This window comes from Anabas testudineus, chromosome 19 (genome assembly GCF_900324465.2).
Source record: "Anabas testudineus chromosome 19, fAnaTes1.2, whole genome shotgun sequence".
Lineage (NCBI taxonomy): Eukaryota > Metazoa > Chordata > Actinopteri > Anabantiformes > Anabantidae > Anabas > Anabas testudineus.
Window position 1 is genome coordinate 7,363,375 of NC_046628.1, and position 19,069 is coordinate 7,382,443.

The 19,069-nt window shown below is 42.1% G+C and overlaps 2 protein-coding genes across 5 annotated transcripts; one reads left to right on the plus strand and one right to left on the minus strand.

Annotated features, from left to right (window-relative positions):
• The first annotated feature begins 14 nt into the window (after nt 1-14).
• On the plus strand, nt 15-15,998 carry katnip (katanin interacting protein). 4 transcript variants are annotated; one of them, XM_026351238.1, is made up of 29 exons: nt 15-120; nt 674-761; nt 2,275-2,363; nt 2,597-2,772; nt 3,140-3,252; nt 3,354-3,455; nt 3,615-3,764; nt 4,008-4,248; nt 4,477-4,608; nt 4,819-4,970; nt 5,219-5,325; nt 5,607-5,703; nt 5,808-6,017; nt 6,850-6,987; nt 7,954-8,815; nt 9,506-10,273; nt 10,367-10,575; nt 10,696-10,774; nt 10,870-11,047; nt 11,166-11,331; nt 11,612-11,778; nt 11,874-11,938; nt 12,380-12,490; nt 13,163-13,302; nt 13,399-13,500; nt 13,591-13,751; nt 13,978-14,004; nt 14,334-14,419; nt 14,510-15,998. In XM_026351238.1, exons 2-29 carry the CDS (start codon nt 744-746, stop codon nt 14,563-14,565), a joined length of 4,902 nt encoding a protein of 1,633 aa, XP_026207023.1. In that variant the 5' UTR covers nt 15-120; nt 674-743; the 3' UTR covers nt 14,566-15,998. The 4 variants fall into 4 exon arrangements, with proteins under 4 accessions (XP_026207023.1, XP_026207022.1, XP_026207024.1 ...); XM_026351237.1 differs by having other exon boundaries at nt 22-120; nt 639-761; XM_026351239.1 differs by lacking the exon at nt 13,978-14,004 and having other exon boundaries at nt 22-120; nt 639-761.
• Nucleotides 15,999-16,228: 230 nt separating this feature from the next.
• LOC113156237 (cytochrome c oxidase subunit 6B1) lies at nt 16,229-18,563 on the minus strand. Its single transcript, XM_026351241.1, has 4 exons — nt 18,291-18,563; nt 17,392-17,505; nt 16,979-17,079; nt 16,229-16,495 (listed from the first exon to the last, which is right to left on the minus strand). The coding sequence occupies exons 2-4, from the start codon at nt 17,495-17,497 to the stop codon at nt 16,442-16,444; spliced, it is 261 nt and encodes an 86-aa protein (XP_026207026.1). The 5' UTR covers nt 17,498-17,505; nt 18,291-18,563; the 3' UTR covers nt 16,229-16,441.
• Nucleotides 18,564-19,069: the final 506 nt, after the last annotated feature.

A 19,069-nucleotide genomic window follows, 5' to 3' on the forward strand; every position in this document is an offset into this window, starting at 1 on the left:
TCTCCATTGGTGGAGCTCTATCCTGGTTACCAACCAACACAACACACAGGGCACATGAGGAAAACATTAAAAAATACATTTTTACAAATGGTTTCGGATAAAGTGCCGTTTTAACAGACAGTAAGTATATGTTAGATAGTTAAAAGAACACGAGTAAAGCCAGTTCGAGGCTAGAAGCCAGTTCTGTGTGTTTTTCTGTTAACTAGTTGATGCTATCTTGTTAGCATTTCAGTTTGTTGTTAGCGTAGCGTCATTGCTAGCATAACCAAACTGTTAGCTTGCTTGCTAGTGTCGCCTGTGCTGCTAACCCCAAGAGTTAATTTGTGCGATAAAAAGGTTAACTCATTAATGATGATGGGGACGGGTAGAAAGCATTAGCCTGTACTGTAAGTAATTGCCAGCAATGAGTAGGGGGTTAGCTGTCAGCGCCAAACAAATCAAATCAAGCTACCACACATCTGTCACATCCCTACGCGAGGAGTGTTAAGCGTGTTTCAAATGAGTGCAATGGGTTATGTTTAGCTTGGCAACAGCGGCTGTTGTGTTATATCTATGTATTTTGTCCGCAAAATCGTCCGGCGGGTGTGGCGACATAATTAACCAACTGCATTCAAGGTAAACGAGGTTTCATGTTACAGGTAACCTTGGAGTTTTCATCTGTGTCCCCCTGCAGATGTAATCAAACAACACAGATTCAAAATGTGGGCTAGGGTTATGTGAAGAGCATCATCTGCAGCCGCACCATGGATAACTTCAACGAGGTAAGGAGAGATCGCTTTACGTAACGGATCATCTGCTCTGACAACAGTGTTAAGTACACATCATCTGCCATTTTACTTGACATCAGACATTATCAAGAAGCTCTCCCTTACATTCGTCAGGGCATTCATCGCATCAGTGCATGCCATATTTCACAGCTGTTTCTCAGCTGTCAATATGTCTCTTTTTTTATTCTGCTACTAACAAATATTCTCTGGTTTTCTTTCAAATTTCTTTGCTTCTCCTCTGCTCTCGACATTGACAGATGCTAGTTGACTTGTAGAAACTAAGTAAGGGCTCTGTGATATCTTTGCTTGTATTGCATGATAACTTATGAATTCAGTGGAGTGGCATGAGCTGTCTGTGACCATGGTATGCAGCCAACCAATGCTCCTTCCAATAGACAATAATCAGTCTAATTTACCACTGGCTAAGGGTCAGAAAACAGATTTCAATTATATATTTTAAAAGACTGAAGCAGGCAGACGTCCAACATTGTAATGAAGATGGTCTAATATGCCAGATTTATTTTCTTAATCAAAAAAATCTCTCCTAAACATTTTAAACACATGCAATATATAATGTATTGTCAATGCTACACTGTATGCCAGACATGGTATTGGGTGATTCATGCGGTGGTGCGGTAACCACAATTGCACTCATACCTAATAAATGCGGGGTATAACCCCTTTTAGGGACCAAAGACTTTGACAAGGTATTATAAGTCATCATAAAACACTTATTATTCAAAAGAAATCGTGGACCATGCTGAGTCTGTAGTTTCCTTTAGTTAATGCATATTTTTCATAAATGCCCTTGCTGTGATCGCTATTCTGCCCCATGATTTCAACATTAAAACCCTGTAACAAAATTTTGTCATGATCTTAAAATCATCAGAAGTGGGATGTTATTATGCACTTTGCTAATTTGAAAAATCCTAGTATTCACAGATGGAGCAACAAAGTTTGCAGCACTGATGATCGTTTTTTTATAAAGAGCCTCATTTTGGGGGCTCACATTTGTAAGTTCAGAGCAGGCAGTTTCTGAATGTGTTTTGATTGTGGTATCATTCTTGCACTACGAGGTGGTCTGTCAGACACATTTCCGCCAAAATTCAAATTGAAAGTAAAATGTGTTTTTCTTTAGCATGTACAGTGAACTTCCCTAAATCTTTGAACTGCCCCTTAAATGATCAAATGAATGAACAAAAGAAGATTAAATGAACAAAGGATTTTAATCTAATTAAACTTCATGTCTTGACACACTGCATGATGATGCTACATTGATGCTTTACTTAAACAAGCTGAGTGAGCAGGTTGTTGCTGGAAGCTGCATATATTCTTTTGATGTGCAGAATTAAGTGCACATATTGGTGTAGTAAATATTGATGTAGTTTGTAAATGTGAATACCTGTGCAACAGTGAGGTGTATTGTAACGATCAGTTTTTCTCAAACCGCTGAAGTAGTCTTCTGACTCAGCTTTGTGTGTGTGTCTGCTCATGTGCGCTGTTGAAGGAGAGCAAAACGTACCAAGGAGAGAAGCTTGCCTCTGCTGTGGATGACACTCTGGATGAATATTTAATCGCCCTCCAGCACAAAAACAGGTGAAGTGTTAGCACAGGCTGTTGAGAAGAGATGGATTAGATTTCGCAGAGGATATACACAACTCCTCCATGACTTTCAGTGCTGCCTAATAGGATGTGATTGATTCCTTACTTCGAAATCTGTGTGACACATAAGAAAGAGGATGTTAAAATGTGTAATGAAGCCATTTCAAAGTCATAATACACTCTTATGTTTATTATAGAGGTAGTCACTAGTTTTCTTTGCTTATTAGGATCCTGAAACGGCTTCAAGTCAAAGACCCCAGAGAGATTGAGTTGGAGCGACTTGAGCAGGGTTTTTCAATTTATCTTAACGGAGCAAATGCTGAGGCTAGTAGGAAGCAGCTCAAGAGCTCCAACCACAAGTCAGTCACCTCCCCACCGTCTTGGAGGGCTGCACGTACAGCAGGTTTGTTGTTGCTGGATAAAAATAAATTTAGGGTTGAAGCTGAAAGCTTTTATTAAGACCACAACTGTTGTTATTTAGGTGGAAATATTGTTCTTCAGTATTCAATTATTTTTACACTGAAATATGGTCATTCCCAGACCATATGGATACCAGCTAATAGTCACCACTCCCCAGCTTGTAGTTTGCATGGCATGATCCTATGCCCAGTCTCAGTGAATAAATGATAGTGACAGTTGTTGCTGGCAGCTAGTTTTTGTTCTTACTCTGTGTGCTGTGAACCATCTGTGACTGTGTGTTCCTTCTCCTCTGAGGCAATAGTCTGCTGCACGCTGTTCATGTTCCTTTCTGTGCTGTGACTCATCGGCAGATGTCTGTAGAAGCGCCCACCAGCTAACTGAAGATAGCCGTAATCTGGAGCAGGCCCACAGGAAGAGGAGCCACACTGCCCCAGGAAAGGTCCAGAGGAAAGAATGGGTGCAGGTACAGGCTCATTATTTCCTAATTATATCAATCATTAAATTCATTTGATCAAAATTCAATATTTTATAATGAAAGCAAACATATTAAATCTGTCCACACAGGATTCTGTCAGGATTCGAACAGAGGAAGGACAAAGTTTGCAGATATCCCCAGAAAAGCGCTACTCTGAGGATTTTGAGCCCTATGAAAGCGTAGACATGGAGGTAGAATGAAGACATAACAGTGCCTACTAAGCCTGTGTGTGGGTGTTTTCTTTTTTTCAGGGAGGAGCTATGTTTCAGATGCATTCGTCTGTACAAATGAACATCTCTGTGTCTCTGCTATTTCACTATTCTCTTGTCCAAACACTGTGATTCATGCAGAGGTCCAGTCCACGTACGCCCCGTAGTCCTTGCTCCCCAAGGGACACCTGCAAGGTGACGCGCTCATTCAGCTCCAGGCCTGAGATCCAAGGAGGCCAAGGGCATCAGGAGCAGAGTGAGAAGGTGCTGCTCAACCTGGAAGAAGTAAAGGTAGATGCGAAAAGAACTATGCACACTGTTTTATTTCATCATGTCAAGGTGACCTGGGTGCAGTTAATTATCTAAATTTGTTTCAAGCTCATGGTTGTTTATTTATGACAGTTTTTCAATGGTAGTAACACAAATCCAGGAAATGCCTAAACTGTCATCATGCATGTGTGTATGTTTGTCCTGTGAGGGTTTACACTAATGCCTGTGTGCATTGATGCATACATAAATGCTGACCTTTTGTAGGTTCTGCGTCGAAGCCTGGAGGTTAGCATGCGGCGAAGCAGCCGTGGCTCGGCGGGGGAGGAGTCAGATGAGGAGTGGGTGGAAGAGCAGATTGAGAGGGAGGAGAGCACTGAGAGTCTTGATGAGCTGGGGTTGCCTCTCCCTTCCTCCAAGTCCTCCTCCAACCCTCGACCTGGCGGCTCTCATAGCCATTTTGACACAGCAAACCTCATTGTCCTGGATTTTGGACCCTCGCTCAAAGGTAGGCTTTGACATCCACTTTCATATGTAAATTTGTTATTGACAGGTTCTGTCTCCTTCTTATCTGATTCATCAGCACTGACCTATACACAAGGAGAATATGCAAGTACATTAATCTGTGCACAGTTTGAGTTCTATATTAGCCAGTACAGGGACAGAAGGACATACACTCTTTTGTGACCTTAAACTGTCTTGTTTATCCCAACTTTCATTTTCTCAATTGTTTCAGGTCGTAAGATTGAACGCTCTCTGTCTGCAAAAAGAAAAGAAAACATTGACACCTTTATACCCACCAAGCCTATGTTAGTAAAGAGCAAGACATTAGATAGGCCATCATCGAAAGAGACCTGGGATGGTCAGAGTAAGTCCACTAACAATTTTAAAGTTTGGTTTATGCTAAATGTTTACATTTTAAAGTGATGATTTGAGAGTCAAGTCAAGCTTTAAAGGCTTCTAAATTCAAAAGCTACTGATTTCTGTTTTGGAATAGAATTTTGCCCTTTAATGTGTTTGTAAAAGTTCGATAGAACTGTAGTTGTTGCTGAAAAAGGATGTGTTCTTTTGGCTTAAGGGCCAAGGAGTCGAGTGGACAGGCCCCTGTCAGCGGCCAGAAAAGCTTCTGTTGAGGAAAGAGACCCAGAGGACATGGCGTGCAGGGTGCGACAGGCCATCCAGAGAGAAAATGACCCTGTTCAGAGTCCTGAGCTCTTCAGTCGCAACACAGTATGTCTCCCACAAACTGCACCTCCCCCATTTAACCTCAACTTGAATCATAGCAAATAGTAGGATGACCTATTGTCTGCTATTACGGCCTGATATCTCTTTTCAATGTGCCCATCTGTACTTCTACACAAGTACGGCTTGTGCTCTTGGATTTCAATATAACAATATTGTTCTGGATTTTGCTTACATGTAAACCTTTTCATTTAAGTTTATTCACCTTGCTTTTATTCTTTCTCCTTCTTATCCAGGCCAGGGGACACCAGATAATGAATGGCTTAGGGCACCACAACACCCACGACAGGGATGAGAACAGTGTCACTTTGGCCATGCAGAGAATCAGTCTTATGGGCCCCAGGTACACTGACAGAATATGACATCTAAATACACTGGTAATATATATATATATGCATATTGTTTTCTTGTGGGTAGAAATCACCTGGTACCGTGATGATCTAGTACACCATGGAGGGTCAGAATTTATGTTTGATACTAAACTAATTTATAATGTGTACATCCTCTTACCACAAAGAATTATTTCTCAGTATAGTGACTATTGTGCTCAGCTATCCATCACATCTAATATGAAGGTCAGGGACAACAAGGCAGCAGAGCTGAGGATGTCATCCTTCTGTTCAGGCAACAACAGAAACTGCTGAAAGCCTTAGAGAAACTTGAGTCTGGACCCAGCTACAATATTTGTCAGAGTGTGAACTCGGACTATAGCAAGCAGCTGGTGAGTTCTTAACACCGTCTCACACCTCAGAATGAATAATTCTGTGTGTGATATTGACATAAGACTACAGCAGCATTTGTTAATGTTATGTGTTGTCGTTACAGAGAAGGCAGTCCTTTGCAGAGGTCACCCCTGCATTGTATGTTACCATGGAGATTCTGTCAAACTGGGGGAACGCTTTGCAGGTTGGGCTGACTGAGTTGCAGTTCTTCTGCCTCAGAAACAAGAAGCTGTATGTGTCACCTCATGATCTAGACATCAGGAACACTGACTACCCCGGGAATCTAGGGGCTCTTGTCAATGGAAAAATGAAGGCAAGTCTCCACTGCCTCGTCATGCTATTGAATGATTTCTGCTTGCTGGTAGATACAAATTTAAAAAGCATGGAAAATTACACCAATTTAACTTCGGTCATCACAGTACAACACCAACACCCACAGTTAAACTTCAGGGATATCAGTCTGTCCATTTAGGAAGCACAAGGGAATGTGAACCAGTTTCATCTTCTGCAATGGAGAACTGCAATGGAGAAGAAAAAACAAGACAGCAGAAAAAAAAAAAAAAAAAAAGGCCAGAAAGGGAATGGTTTTGCATGTAGTGGCCACAGACAAATGCTCTCTCATTATCCTTCCTGGCTGTGCACCTAACCAGGTGCACAGTTAGTAGTTACTCCAAGATGGCACATTTTGTGTGGAGCTGCAAAAAGGTTTGCTGATTCTCCTGGCACAGTCTCAAGAGCACCAAGAATAAGAAGATCAGCAGAGCTGGATAGGACTGTAGTAGCTGTGGCAAGACCAACTGTCTATGTCTGAGAGGAGGTCCTCCAGGACACCATCCACTGACTCATCAGGAGCATACTCAGATTTTGTCGGTAGTGTATACAGGCAAACAGAGGCCATACACCATTCTGAGTCACATAACGAGTGGCTGTGATGACACTCGTGCATCTTGGATAATTTCAATTTTGCCCTTCTAACATTATAATATTGTATGTATGTTTTCATAAATTCAATTTTAAAATCTTTAACACAGCATTAAAGAAAGTTACAGTGTGACATGTAAAATGTTTTTATTAGCATTTCAGTTGAGAATGTAAATACCTTTCACTATTTCCATCACAATTTTGTCTTTTCTCTTTGTTGACAGACCACCAAAGAGCGTCACATGTGGACGTGTCCATTCCACCCCCCCATCCAGCTTTACTTCATCATCAGAAACACAGAACGCTCCACTGACTTTGGAATGTCTCGCATCAAAATCTGGAACTACAACAAAAGCCTTAATGTATGTGCTTTATATTTTTATGTCATTACAAGATGAATTCACACAGATGCAGGCTGTTCCACAAATCTTTTTATTTTTTTCTCTCTGTAGTCAAAGATTATTAATTTGTGTATCTGTAGCAAGCTCATAAATCCAACATGCTTGTGGGTTGTTATTATAATATGTGGGACTGTGTTAGTATGGTTGCTTTAGGGGTGTGGTTTTCCTTAAGCACTGAGCCGCCAGTCAGTCTGTCCAAATGTGGAACAGTTAGAGATTAGCACCAGTGGATTAGTGTTAGGGGAATTGTGGGATTCTGCCTTTCAACCTCACTGCTGTTCATTGAGGGGTACAAAGACCCAAGCATATCTATTTCTTTGTTACTTTAGCTATCTAAAATTTCTTGGGGTCTTAAACGCTGAAGGTAAGTAGTTGCTGGTGGAACTGGTTCTATTCTGACTTGGGTTCATAGTGGTTTACTGTCTAGAGGATTGAGCTGATTTGAGTTGGGCATCAGCCATCTCTTAATGGCAGGCATGACTTGGTGTCTGTGAGGGCGCTAATTACTGCTAGCTTACAGAGCTCTGCATGTGAAATATAAGTAATGAGTCAGTGTGTGTTTGTATGACATTTTACAAGTTATATAGTTATGTACTTTGATTTCTTCAGCTTTTGGGTTTTCAGCTTGTGTTGTTTATTGTTAAATTAGAACCATTGTGTACTTAATAGAATCCCCAGTATACAACAACATGCAAAACATTTTCTGTGATACAATTTAACTATAAACTTGTCTTGTTTAGTTTATTTGCATCTTAAATCTTTACACAATTATGTATAATATAGTTTGTGTAGATCTTATTAAAATACCTTTTATATTTTGGCATTAAATAGTAGCAATAGGTGCTAATACTCAAATGCTGTGCAAGCTGTTAAAAATGGCCCTACTTTTATGGTGCAGGTGAACATGAAAGTGCTTTTTTTTTACAGGAGCTTGACATTGGTGCACGGCATGTAAAGCTGTACCTAAACAGCACACTAGTGTTCGAAGGTGAACTGGAAAAGGGCTGCGGTAACCAGGTCTTTGACTACAGCACTACGATTGACCTCCAGGATTTTCAGACCTCAGACTGTTTGTTTTCCAGCCCTGTGTCTTCAGGACACAATCTGAGTGCTAGCCCCCAACGGCATGAGGACAGGAAGTGTGGGGAGGTCAGCAGTACCCAACGACAACACAGTTTGAATTTACAGTCGTTAGACACGGCAGGCCTGGCTATGATGGACATGCAGGAGAAATCTCATACACCACTACCACCCATCCCCCTTTCAACTGTCGGTGTTTCAGCCTCCGTTCGTCATTCCTCCACACACAGAAACTCTTTTGACCTATCTGCCTCAGAAGAGCCACTCTCTCTCAGGCAGCAGGTGGAGCAGCCAGCACCCATGGAGCAGACAGTCACCACCCAGCCATCCTCTTCACGAGTGGCCCCACAGTGGCTGCAGCCACTGAACAGAGGCGCTCCAGAGGGCTGTGAGGCCAGCAGGGAGAAGCCCCTGTGGCTGGTGCCTCAACACTCCGCTGAGCCCAAATCACCATCAGCTTCATCCTCTTCAATGCTCCCAGAGCTGCCCTGTAACCCTGGCCGGGTGTGCAGAGGGATGGAAAGGACAGTGAATGGAGCTCAGTGGAAAGCTGACTCTCTGGACCTCGGCTGTGATCTGCTGGAGGAGCTCAGGGAGCAAAAGACAGACAGACCCATCAGTGGACGCAGAAGCTCATTTCGAAACACTCCAATTACCGGCAGGCAGATAGAGGAGCAGCACCTTAGAGCCACTGCACTGTCAAACACAGGTTTGTTTATCCCATAGTTTATTTTGTCATGTATGTTAGTTCGTAATATTGATCAGTGTACTGATAAACCTCTTTAATATTGTAATCTCTTGAAAATTGTAACTTATTATTTGAAACTATATATTTGGTCTTTTATACTTGTGAATTTGTTTTGAGCCCAAAACATGTATTAACGGGGTGAGGGTGCACAATTATGTGTTGACTGTCATCGAATTGGTTGAAAAATGAAATCACACTTTTAACTTTGTTAACTAGAATCCTTACTAAGCAACTCAGTTTAGTGTCCTGGCTTTTTTGGAATGTAGTTATTGTATTTCTTTTGGCTGTTGTTAGTTAACTTACATTTTCCACAAGAAAATGGGCATATCTTCCTGAGCTTAAATGAGATTGTGAAAAGTGTACATTGCCTTCTTCATTATAATCTCTAGATCTTTTAGGAGTTGTTTCTAGGTTCAACATACTCACATTTTCCAGGATACACCCCAGAGATATGTTCCATAATTTGTGAACACATGCAGTTTGTGAACATGTTTTTAAGAAAATGAAAAGATTGTCTGGTAAATTTTAAAGGGTTTATTTGTGAATTTTAGAACTTCTTAGAACAAGACATTTTCCGAATAGTCCCAGAAAATGTATTAATGTGCTTATTTCCTCGTTAGTAACAATTACTAATGTCTATGTATTCTCTAGAGGAGCCATTGTCATTGGTAAACACTAGCAGGAGGCAGTCCTTGTCGCGCGCTCAGCTCCAAAGCCAGCGTGATGACACACTCATGGAGTCCTGGGACTCCCTCACAAAGTTTAACCAATGCCAACGTGGACGCATCTCCAACATGAGCTTCGAAGGCGACATTTTTGATGAATTTCTCCAGCGCCAGGGCCGTGGTCCCCCCACAGTGCCTGTCCAACCCTTCCCAGCCCCCAGGAGCCCTCTTTCATCCTCTTTCGCTCAGGGGGCTTCGTGTGAAGGCCCTGATGATGATCCATCCATGGAACGGGAGGAAGAGTTTGAGATTCCAGTTCTGCCACAGGGCCAACGGCTGGTCATCAGCATCCTGTCCACATGGGGCGATCGCCACTATGTGGGCCTCAACGGCCTGGAGGTGTTTAGCTCCAGTGGAGAGCCTCTTCGACCTGCTCACATTCGTGCAGACCCTCCAGACATCAACATTCTCCCTGCATATGGCAAGGATCCTCGTGTTGTCACCAACTTAATTGATGGTGTAAATCGCACCCAGGATGACATGCACCTTTGGCTAGCACCATTCACCCCTGGTTGTAGCCACACCATCTACTTAGACTTTGGAGCTCCTTACAAAGTGGCCATGATCCGTGTGTGGAACTACAACAAGTCACGCATCCACTCTTTCCGAGGGGTGAAAGAGGTAGAAATGCTGCTGGATGGCAGGTGCATCTTCAGGGGAGAGATTGCCAAGGCTTCAGGGACCCTCTCTGGAGGTATCTGAACAGAACAGCCTCACTGGTGTTTATGCTGCTGTGTTGTTGCTTTTGATCAACTTTTTATTTTTCTTTACTTTATTGACACTTCAGGGCTTGACCAGTTTGGTGACACTATTCTGTTCACCACTGATGATGAGATCCTGGAGGCTATGTCTCGTTATGATGAAACCTTCATTTGTGAAGATGAGGGTCCTGAAAGCCTGGTGTATGAAGAGGAGCTGCAGAGACCACGCACCGCTGATGGAGAGGGAGAGGAAAGACCCTTCACACAAGCTGGGTTTCGAGAAGAAGACCTGACTGTAAGTACAATCTTAATCTGTAGTGGGTACAGATTGCTTTCTTTTCTCTGTTGCAGAGGGATAGCTAACAGAACAGTATAATGCAGTAATGCTCAGACGTTTCCACACATCTTCTCTTAGTTGAAACTTCAACTCAACCCCACTGTGAGCCAGTCTGAGGAGAACATGGAGTATATTGCTGGGATGTACACTGGAAAGTGTGAGTACAAGTGTATAAGTGTCATTAGATGCTCACTTTTTTTTGATTGACTTTTAGCTTTGGATACTTAAAATAAATATCTCTTTTCATCTTAGGCCTTAGATTAGAGCTGACAATGACTTGGGGCGACTCACACTACATGGGCCTGACTGGACTGGAAGTGGTAGGGAAGGATGGAGAGAGTCTACCTTTAGATCTCGGTATGATGGCCGCCGCACCCAGGGACCTCAATGACCTGCCTGAGTACGGAAACGACCTGCGCACACTTGATAAGTATGTCCACCAGATGTTCTGTATGAAGTCATCATCATCAAATCTGATTTAAATAATCAGAATTAGATCAGATTGTTATTGTGTTGTGGTATATTCAGTGTGTGTTTCTATTACCCAGGCTTATAGATGGCCACAACATTACCACTGATGACCAGCACATGTGGCTGATCCCTTTCTCCCATGGAGAGCCCCACACCTTAAACATTATCTTCAACAAGGCTCAGACCATTGCGGGACTTCGTATATGGAACTACAACAAGTCCCCAGAGGACTCTTACAGAGGGGTGAGACACTAAATGTTATGTCTGATAGGCTCAGATAGTATTTGCAATGAACAAACAGAGTAGTAAACATCAGACCAGAATAGAATCACACATTAAGAACAGCTTCTCATATGTCTAAACTAACACCGCAAGCTTTTAATCCTGCTCAAAACACATTCATTTTTGTGATAATGCTACTGCATGATGCTACAAGGCATGGATTAGTTATTATGATGGATACCAAAGGTTCTATTCAGGAGACTGTTACACATATAACAAACCTTAACATGTTTTGGTGCAGGTGAAGGTGATCCATGTGTTCATGGATGATGTTGCCATCTCCCCAAGGGAGGGATTCCTGATCAGGAAAGGACCAGGCAATTGTCACTTTGACTTTGCCCAGGAGATCCTCTTTGTAGACTTTGTTCAGGCGCCCACCAATAACAAGAGCACTGAGGATTACCACAAGTAGGAGCCAGAGTTTGAATATGAATGTATTACTTTCATATGAGAACATTTGAAATTGTATTTGTTAAATTGAAGTTTTGTTGTTTTTACTTCAGAGGAAGCTCAAAGAAACAAGAGCAGGCCAGCATGGACTATGAAGCTCCCATCATGCCTTGTGGGTGTATCCTTTCCAACACTGATTTACCACAGAGGTGTGGTTTGAAGGGCTGTGTTTATTTCCCCTGTCAGCAATGTTGGTTTAAAGCGATTGTTTGAATGTTTGCAAATGATCACACTGGATTTGTGGGTTTAGGCAACATTAACTCATCTGTGTGTTATAGAAGCAACAGGCTGCAGAAAGATCAGGAATGAACCTGCCATTTTAGTGTGTAATAATACTGTACTGTGACTATTTAATATTGAGTTATGCTATAGACTCCATTTAGCCTGTTAGCTAACAGCTTTTTGTTTATATTTGGGAGCAGCTAGTCTGAACATGGGCTGTGTTAGCACAATGATAGAGAACAGAGGAACAGCTTTACATGAATAAATTATTCATTATTATTATTATGTATTACACTAGATGGTCCATGTTGTATGTTCCATGACTTTCACGCATCAGTCATTTTTCAACTGCAGCTGTTAACAACCTGGGGAGACCCATACTACATTGGCCTCAACGGCATTGAGTTTTACGACCAGAACCATGAGAAGATCAGTCTCAGTGACAACAGTATCCTTTCTTGTGTCTTCAAATTGTTCTTCATGTATCTATCCTCACAAACCTAAACCCTCTTCACCAACTATAATATATACACATTATTTTTTACACTATTTATGTGGTGTAAATGTTGCTTGGTTGAGAATTTACTGTATGTAAATGGTGCTTTCTAGTCACATTCTGACTATTCTCCTACTTCCTATCTAGACTGTTGTTATTAAAACATTGTGATAACATGAGGGAATATTTTCTTCTGCAACAAACTGACTATTCACGTAAATAGAAATGCAGTGATCAGGCTTCACAATGTAATGATTGCATAAGTTTAAGGACAGATATTTATCAAGCATTGGCCTCTTACTTATGTTTGTGCTTTTCATGCTATTAAAACTGAAATTGTTCCTCTGAGGCTACATTGTAATATTGGTTTATCAGAAGAATGTCCATTAAATCTATGAGTGAAACCCTTTTATGAAAGAGCACAAGGAAACGTCAGAAAGAAATAGACATTAAAGGTTTTAGAATTTGATTTTAGCTTGCTATAGAGCCAGTCCTATTCTGACAACATTCATATAGTTAATGGATGCAGACAGTTTATTAAGTGCGGCTGTTGAAAGAGAATTAAAGGTAGAGAGAATTAAAGGGCATTTAAAAATGTCTGTTCCTCAACATTATCTCCACCAGACATTGCTGCTTTTCCAGACAGTGTGAACATACTGGATAATGTGAGTGGTGATGTGAGGACTCCAGATAAATTAATAGATGGAGTCAACAGTACCTACGATGGAAGACACATGTGGCTAGCCCCGGTGCTTCCTGGACTGGTGAGGAAGTGTGCGTGAGAGAGACTGTGTGAATGAGTGGCCACACTCAGATCAAAGTCTGCAGTTGAATTAAGTGTACTGTATGTTTCCTTGTAGGTGAACCGTGTGTACGTCATCTTTGATCAACCAGTGACTGTGTCCATGATTAAGCTGTGGAACTATTCAAAGACACCACACAGAGGAGTGAAGGAGTTTGGGGTAATCTGCTCTGTCTGCTGTGAGCTGGACACTCGGGTTTTTAACACTGATCCACCACAGCTATATCTGTATGTGTTTCTGTGTGTACAGCTGCTGGTGGACGACCTTCTCGTGTATAATGGCATCTTGGACAGTGTAAGCCACGTGTCAAGAGGCATTCTGCCTACCTGTGATCCAGTGGTGCCCTACCACACCATCCTGTTCACAGACAATGCCTACATCGCACACCGTGAGAGGAACACCGTCATTAGGTACCCATGTTTGTTTTTTGGGAAGTAGATATACGACTGCTTGTTTTTATGACTGGTTGTTCACACAATGCCTTGTGCATGATAGATAACATATTACTCATGAATTACTGTGAATGAATTTAAGACCGTTGATGAGCAGATGGCAGACTAACATAGAGAAACTAATGGGTTAACAAAGAAGGTGAGATTCAATCCCGTTGTTGAGTTATGCTCTTCTCTACTTTAGCCCCCGTGGCAGCAGACACCACAAACAGTGAGTAACAGAGTCTCTGAAAGCCCCGTTTCAGCACCTCCCTGTGGTCAGTCCTTGTGTTGAAGAATCCTTCCAGTGCCCTCAGTGTCTCCCAGCCATGCCACACTCTTCCTACCACACGCTTAACTTGTGATGCCTCAGTCCCTCGTCTATCCCTATCTCTCTTTCCTTTGTTACCTCTCTAGCGCCATCTTTCAAGGCCTGGACCTGCTGGCTTTTAAGTTTTGTCAACCCTCCATTTTGTGGTGTTCTCTATTCCAGTTTACCATCGACACAACAGACTTACTCAAATGTATCTGCTGTGTCTTTGTTTTCTTGCTCTGTTGTAGTAATTATGTGGAAGATCAGGATGTGAAGATGACCAATGAGAATCAGATAGTCCATCACAACAAGAAGAAGCAGACGGCAGATCCAGGTGAGTCAGAGAAACAGTCTGGATTGTTACTGAGGACTTTATTATTCATGTGTGCTCAGTGTCAAAAGCTTGTCCTCTCTTTTAATGTAGCTCTTCGGCCTAAAACCTGCATGACTGATGGGAAACATGGAAAGAGGAGGTACTGAGTGACCAATGAACAGACCGATATTCATACAAAGTAAGCAGAGCTGAAGGGGAGGAGCTATGGCTGACTGTTTGAGGCCACTTCCTTGTTGCCACAGACAGTGGCTCACATGGTCAGTTTTCACAAATATGTGGGTTTGGACACACAGGATTCCACTTTATAGTTGGATTACTCCTTTTTCCGTTTGCTGTGAAAACACACTCACATTTACATGTTAACCTGAACACGTACTGTATTGTTGCCTGGGTTGTCCCTCCCACAGTGCCAGGATAAACTTGTGAGGCTGCATTTTATCAGCCCTATTATTGTGCCTAGTACAAAACACTATTATCTGTGGCTGCTACTTGTGATTTTTGTGCTGCATATTTGAATGCTGCTTGTGGCATGTAAATACTCAAAGAAAAGCTCTCGAGCCACATAGATACATCAGGATGTGGCTGATGTTACACTTATTAATTAAAGAATCCACTGATGAGCCTAGATGATCAGCTCTTGGCCTAATGGGTATGAGACCTGACAACACTCCCACCAGTGCACCAACCGATCGTAATGCTATGCAGACATTCATTTATATCAATAGGTGTTTATAAGTGTTGCTCAAAGCCTGATGGTTTTACTTAGGGAAGAGCTTCCATAGAAGTTTTGACCTTTGGAAAATTTGTATTGATGGCTTAAGTGGTAGTTGAAAAAAGGACAGTGCTCAGACTTTTATACATTTCAAATTGAATAAAATGAAAAGCATATTTGGCTCCACAAATTAGGTCTGTATATTTTTTTCTGTTTAGCTTCAGGTAGAACACGCTTGCATCAAAGTGACCTTCACTGAAGTTGTTGTACACTAGATTCTGGAGGCAAGCATTTCTTAAGATGTTTAGTAATTTGGTTGTAGAAAGAAATAATAAAAAAAAAAAAAACAACAAAATGCCATTTTTTAAAATTGTGAGTAGATACACTAACAGGCAACTTCCTATATGCAAATACTATAACCTTACCTCAAATTGAGAAGACTTATCTTTACAAAGGGAAAAATACAGCTCTACCTTCACTATAATACTTGGTAGTTGGTGTTGTAGTATTCATTCAATATTTACTGTACTAACTTGTTGCATGGGAAACCTTTTCACCATTAGCTGTTAGAATAATTTGTTTTGAGTTTTTAGGGCTTCATTGAGCCCAGTATAAATCATTTCACACTCCTTACACCTGATGGGAGTTTATTGTATATCAAATGCAGTTTTATGTATTTAATTTCGGTTTGTCCACAGCAACAATAGTCATTACTCTGTACCTTAGTCCTGCTCTGTGGAGTGGTGGCTATTATTGTGTGTGTGTGGCATTTAGTGTTTTGAAATATTTATTTATTTTTCTAATCTTGATTAAATATGTATATTTGATGTAGGTTTATTTGAATGAATAAAGATACCTCTCTATATATATCTTGCATTACTTTTCTGAAAAACACTTTACTGTTTTATATTTGTAGTTATTTATTTTTATATGAATTGAATGGATGACTGGAGCCTATTGGATGACATCTTATTTGCTACAGGTGAATGACTTGTATCAACTTGGTGCTACAGGCCAGTCGGTTTAGTATCTATTAATAGTCTGTGTTGATAAGAACATCTTAGCAAAAAAAAGAAAAACACAGTGAACAACTGAGATCCATAAATATATCCTGAGATATTTTAATGCAGAATCGGCTGTACATTTTACTGTATTTGTAAGGAATGACCATTCAGTTTCAGAGTACTCCTAGGACAGAGTATTAGTGGTGAAAAGGTGGTGATAGAGGCACATAGTCTCCCACCACGTATACAAACATTTAGCTGAAAAGATTACATCTTTGCAGTCCAACAGCTTTGGATATGGCGATCTCAGATTTTTCCTGGAAAGATTCCCTCTGCCCTCTGGTCATCCCATTTCTGGATCTAAAGTGGGGGGAAAAATGTTTCAGAAGCGACAACAACTATGATAAAAAAGTACAAGAATGCTGTTTACCCGTCTGAAATGTGTAATTATATTAATTACAGTATGACTAAACATGGTATAAATACAAGCTGGGAAATCCCTGCACGACCTGAAGTATGAATTCATGGTAGTTTGTCTTCACAACGACAATTTAATCATCAGTTTTTCTACCTAATATAAGTTGGTATTAATTTAAGATGAAGTATAGTACGATACAGAATGACCCAGAGAATGACCTATGTCTAATTTTGGGCTGAAACTCTTTGTGCTGTGTTGATTCTCAGTTACTGAGCAGGAGCTCCCAGGAATGTGAGGACTGATAAAGTTCTAAAACACAGCCCCCCGCATTGGGGAGAATATCACATACATTCAGTAATTACTAGGTCACTTGGCCGTCTTCTGATAAAACAGCTAATCTCTTAAAATATGAATTGGTTATTTACCCAGGCGTTAGGGCAGATTGACTTGTAGACCCTCCTGTACCATTCACAGGGGGTGGTGTCTGCTCCCTTGGCTGTCAGAGCCTTCTGGCAGCGGTGGTAGTCTAAAAATAGAGGAACAACAATGTATAGAACAAAAGACCTTTGCATTGATCTATTTTTAGGTGAGGGTCATGTCAGGGGCCCTCAAGAAACCTCAAGCTGGATTACTGAGGTCAGAGGTGAACTCCTGAGCCATAGTAGCTTCACACAAAGGCATGTTTTAAGTGACTTAAAGATCAAGTCCATTATAAATGACTGGTAGAATAGTGGGACATGTCTTCAGTGTTTAAATCAGCTTCATGTAGAAACATGAAATGAGCCACAGATCAGGAACAGCACTTGACTTTGCCTTTGACCTTGATATGCAGTCTTACCCACGTAGTTGGACCAGCAGTTCCTGGTCTGGTTCTGGTTGGGGAATCTGGCATCGAAGGGAGCAGTGCGGTAGTTCTCCAGTTTGGTCTTGATGTCCTCGGCCATTGTCCCCTCTGTCAAGAGAAAGTGATCAGTGAGCAGCGGAGGACGCGCGACGAGTGTAGTAGGCCCGTTTCTAGCACAGAGGACCGACGGTATGTCTGTGTGGTAAACACCGCGCACAGCTGGAGCCAGGTGTGCAGGACAGCAGCACAGTCCAGGACCCGGCTCCAGGTGTCGGCTGTGTCACTGAACATGTGCACAGACCACCAGTGGACTGGGGGGGGGGGGGGGGCTGCATGCGGCACCTCAAGGTTGTTTCTAGAAATATAGGGCGGTCATCAAATTCTCCTTTAGCGGAGAATAAAAAGCCTAATCGAGGCTGGATGCTGCCGGTTTCACACCCACACACGCACGATCAACGCTATTTAAACGCTACAAATGCAATTTAAGAACAAATACAAATACCAACAGCTAATAGGTGTTTAACGATGTTGGCCGGCCGCGTCTCAATAACCCCGCTCGTCCGACCTTTATGAAGCATTTCCTCCTGTGCCACTATCCAGTTTCTCTTTTACACACAAAGAAAAGAGCCAACTCTCATATCTCATTTTAACTGTGTCGTTCACTGTTATCGCGATGCAGATGAAGACATCTGAAGAGTAATTAAAATAAAAAACATCCAAACAGGATCAGCTCTAAATAGTGATATATCATTTTCATACGCGGAGGATGTCTGTGCGGCTTCATAACCTTTAAAATGCCTGAGGTAAATAAAAAAAAAAAAAAAAAAAGAAGCTGTATGTCTAAGGAGTAATAGTAAAAAGAAGAATAAAGACATGCAGGTAGATGTTATTACCTTTGTAGCAGTCGCAGGTTCGAGCTCTCAGTGACTTTTGGACCGGACGTTCCTCTGATGAGCTCCGTGCGCTCCACGCGTCTGGAGCTATTGCAGCCGTGCAGTCGCGTCTGAGCGGTATGGCGGACACAGGTCACATTGAAACAACAGACCAGCGCAGTTTTACGGCTCCGATTATCTTCACAAGTCTAAATTAAAGATGTGCGGGCAGCGACAGGCAGCTGGATCCAGCGGACACGCTGCCTGCTTTAGTTTTATAGTGTTTTATGTCACGTTTGGCTCACGGATGGCAACTTTGCCTCCCAATGCGGAAGTGCCATGATGCCAGTCTGCGTTTCTTAGTTATTCATTAACAGGTGTATCTCAGCAGGATAGGTCAAGTGCTGTGGATGGGGTTGAACTAGTGCAGGACACCAGTGCGTCACTCTCCATGTGGATTCAGATGATGTTTGTCCAAACTCGCTCTCCAGGAATTACAGTAGTCAAGTGAGGCTGCAGCAGCAGCAGCAGCAGCAGTGCTGAGTCATATCACATGTATTACAGTAGATACAGAGCGCAGAGCCGGTGGGATGTGGTTGCTCGGGGTGTTGTTTTGCGCAGTCTGACCGCAGGAGCACTGACATAATGTCCCAGATGGGAGCGCGCTAATAGAAGCTCGTAAGAATTCACACCGTGCTGAAGGGATGCTGGCTAAACGCGTGCGCACAGGGTCTGCGCGTCTTTCCGCATCCCTTCGCGCTCTGAGCCTCCTCCGCCCTCAAGCTTCGACTTTTCCTGCC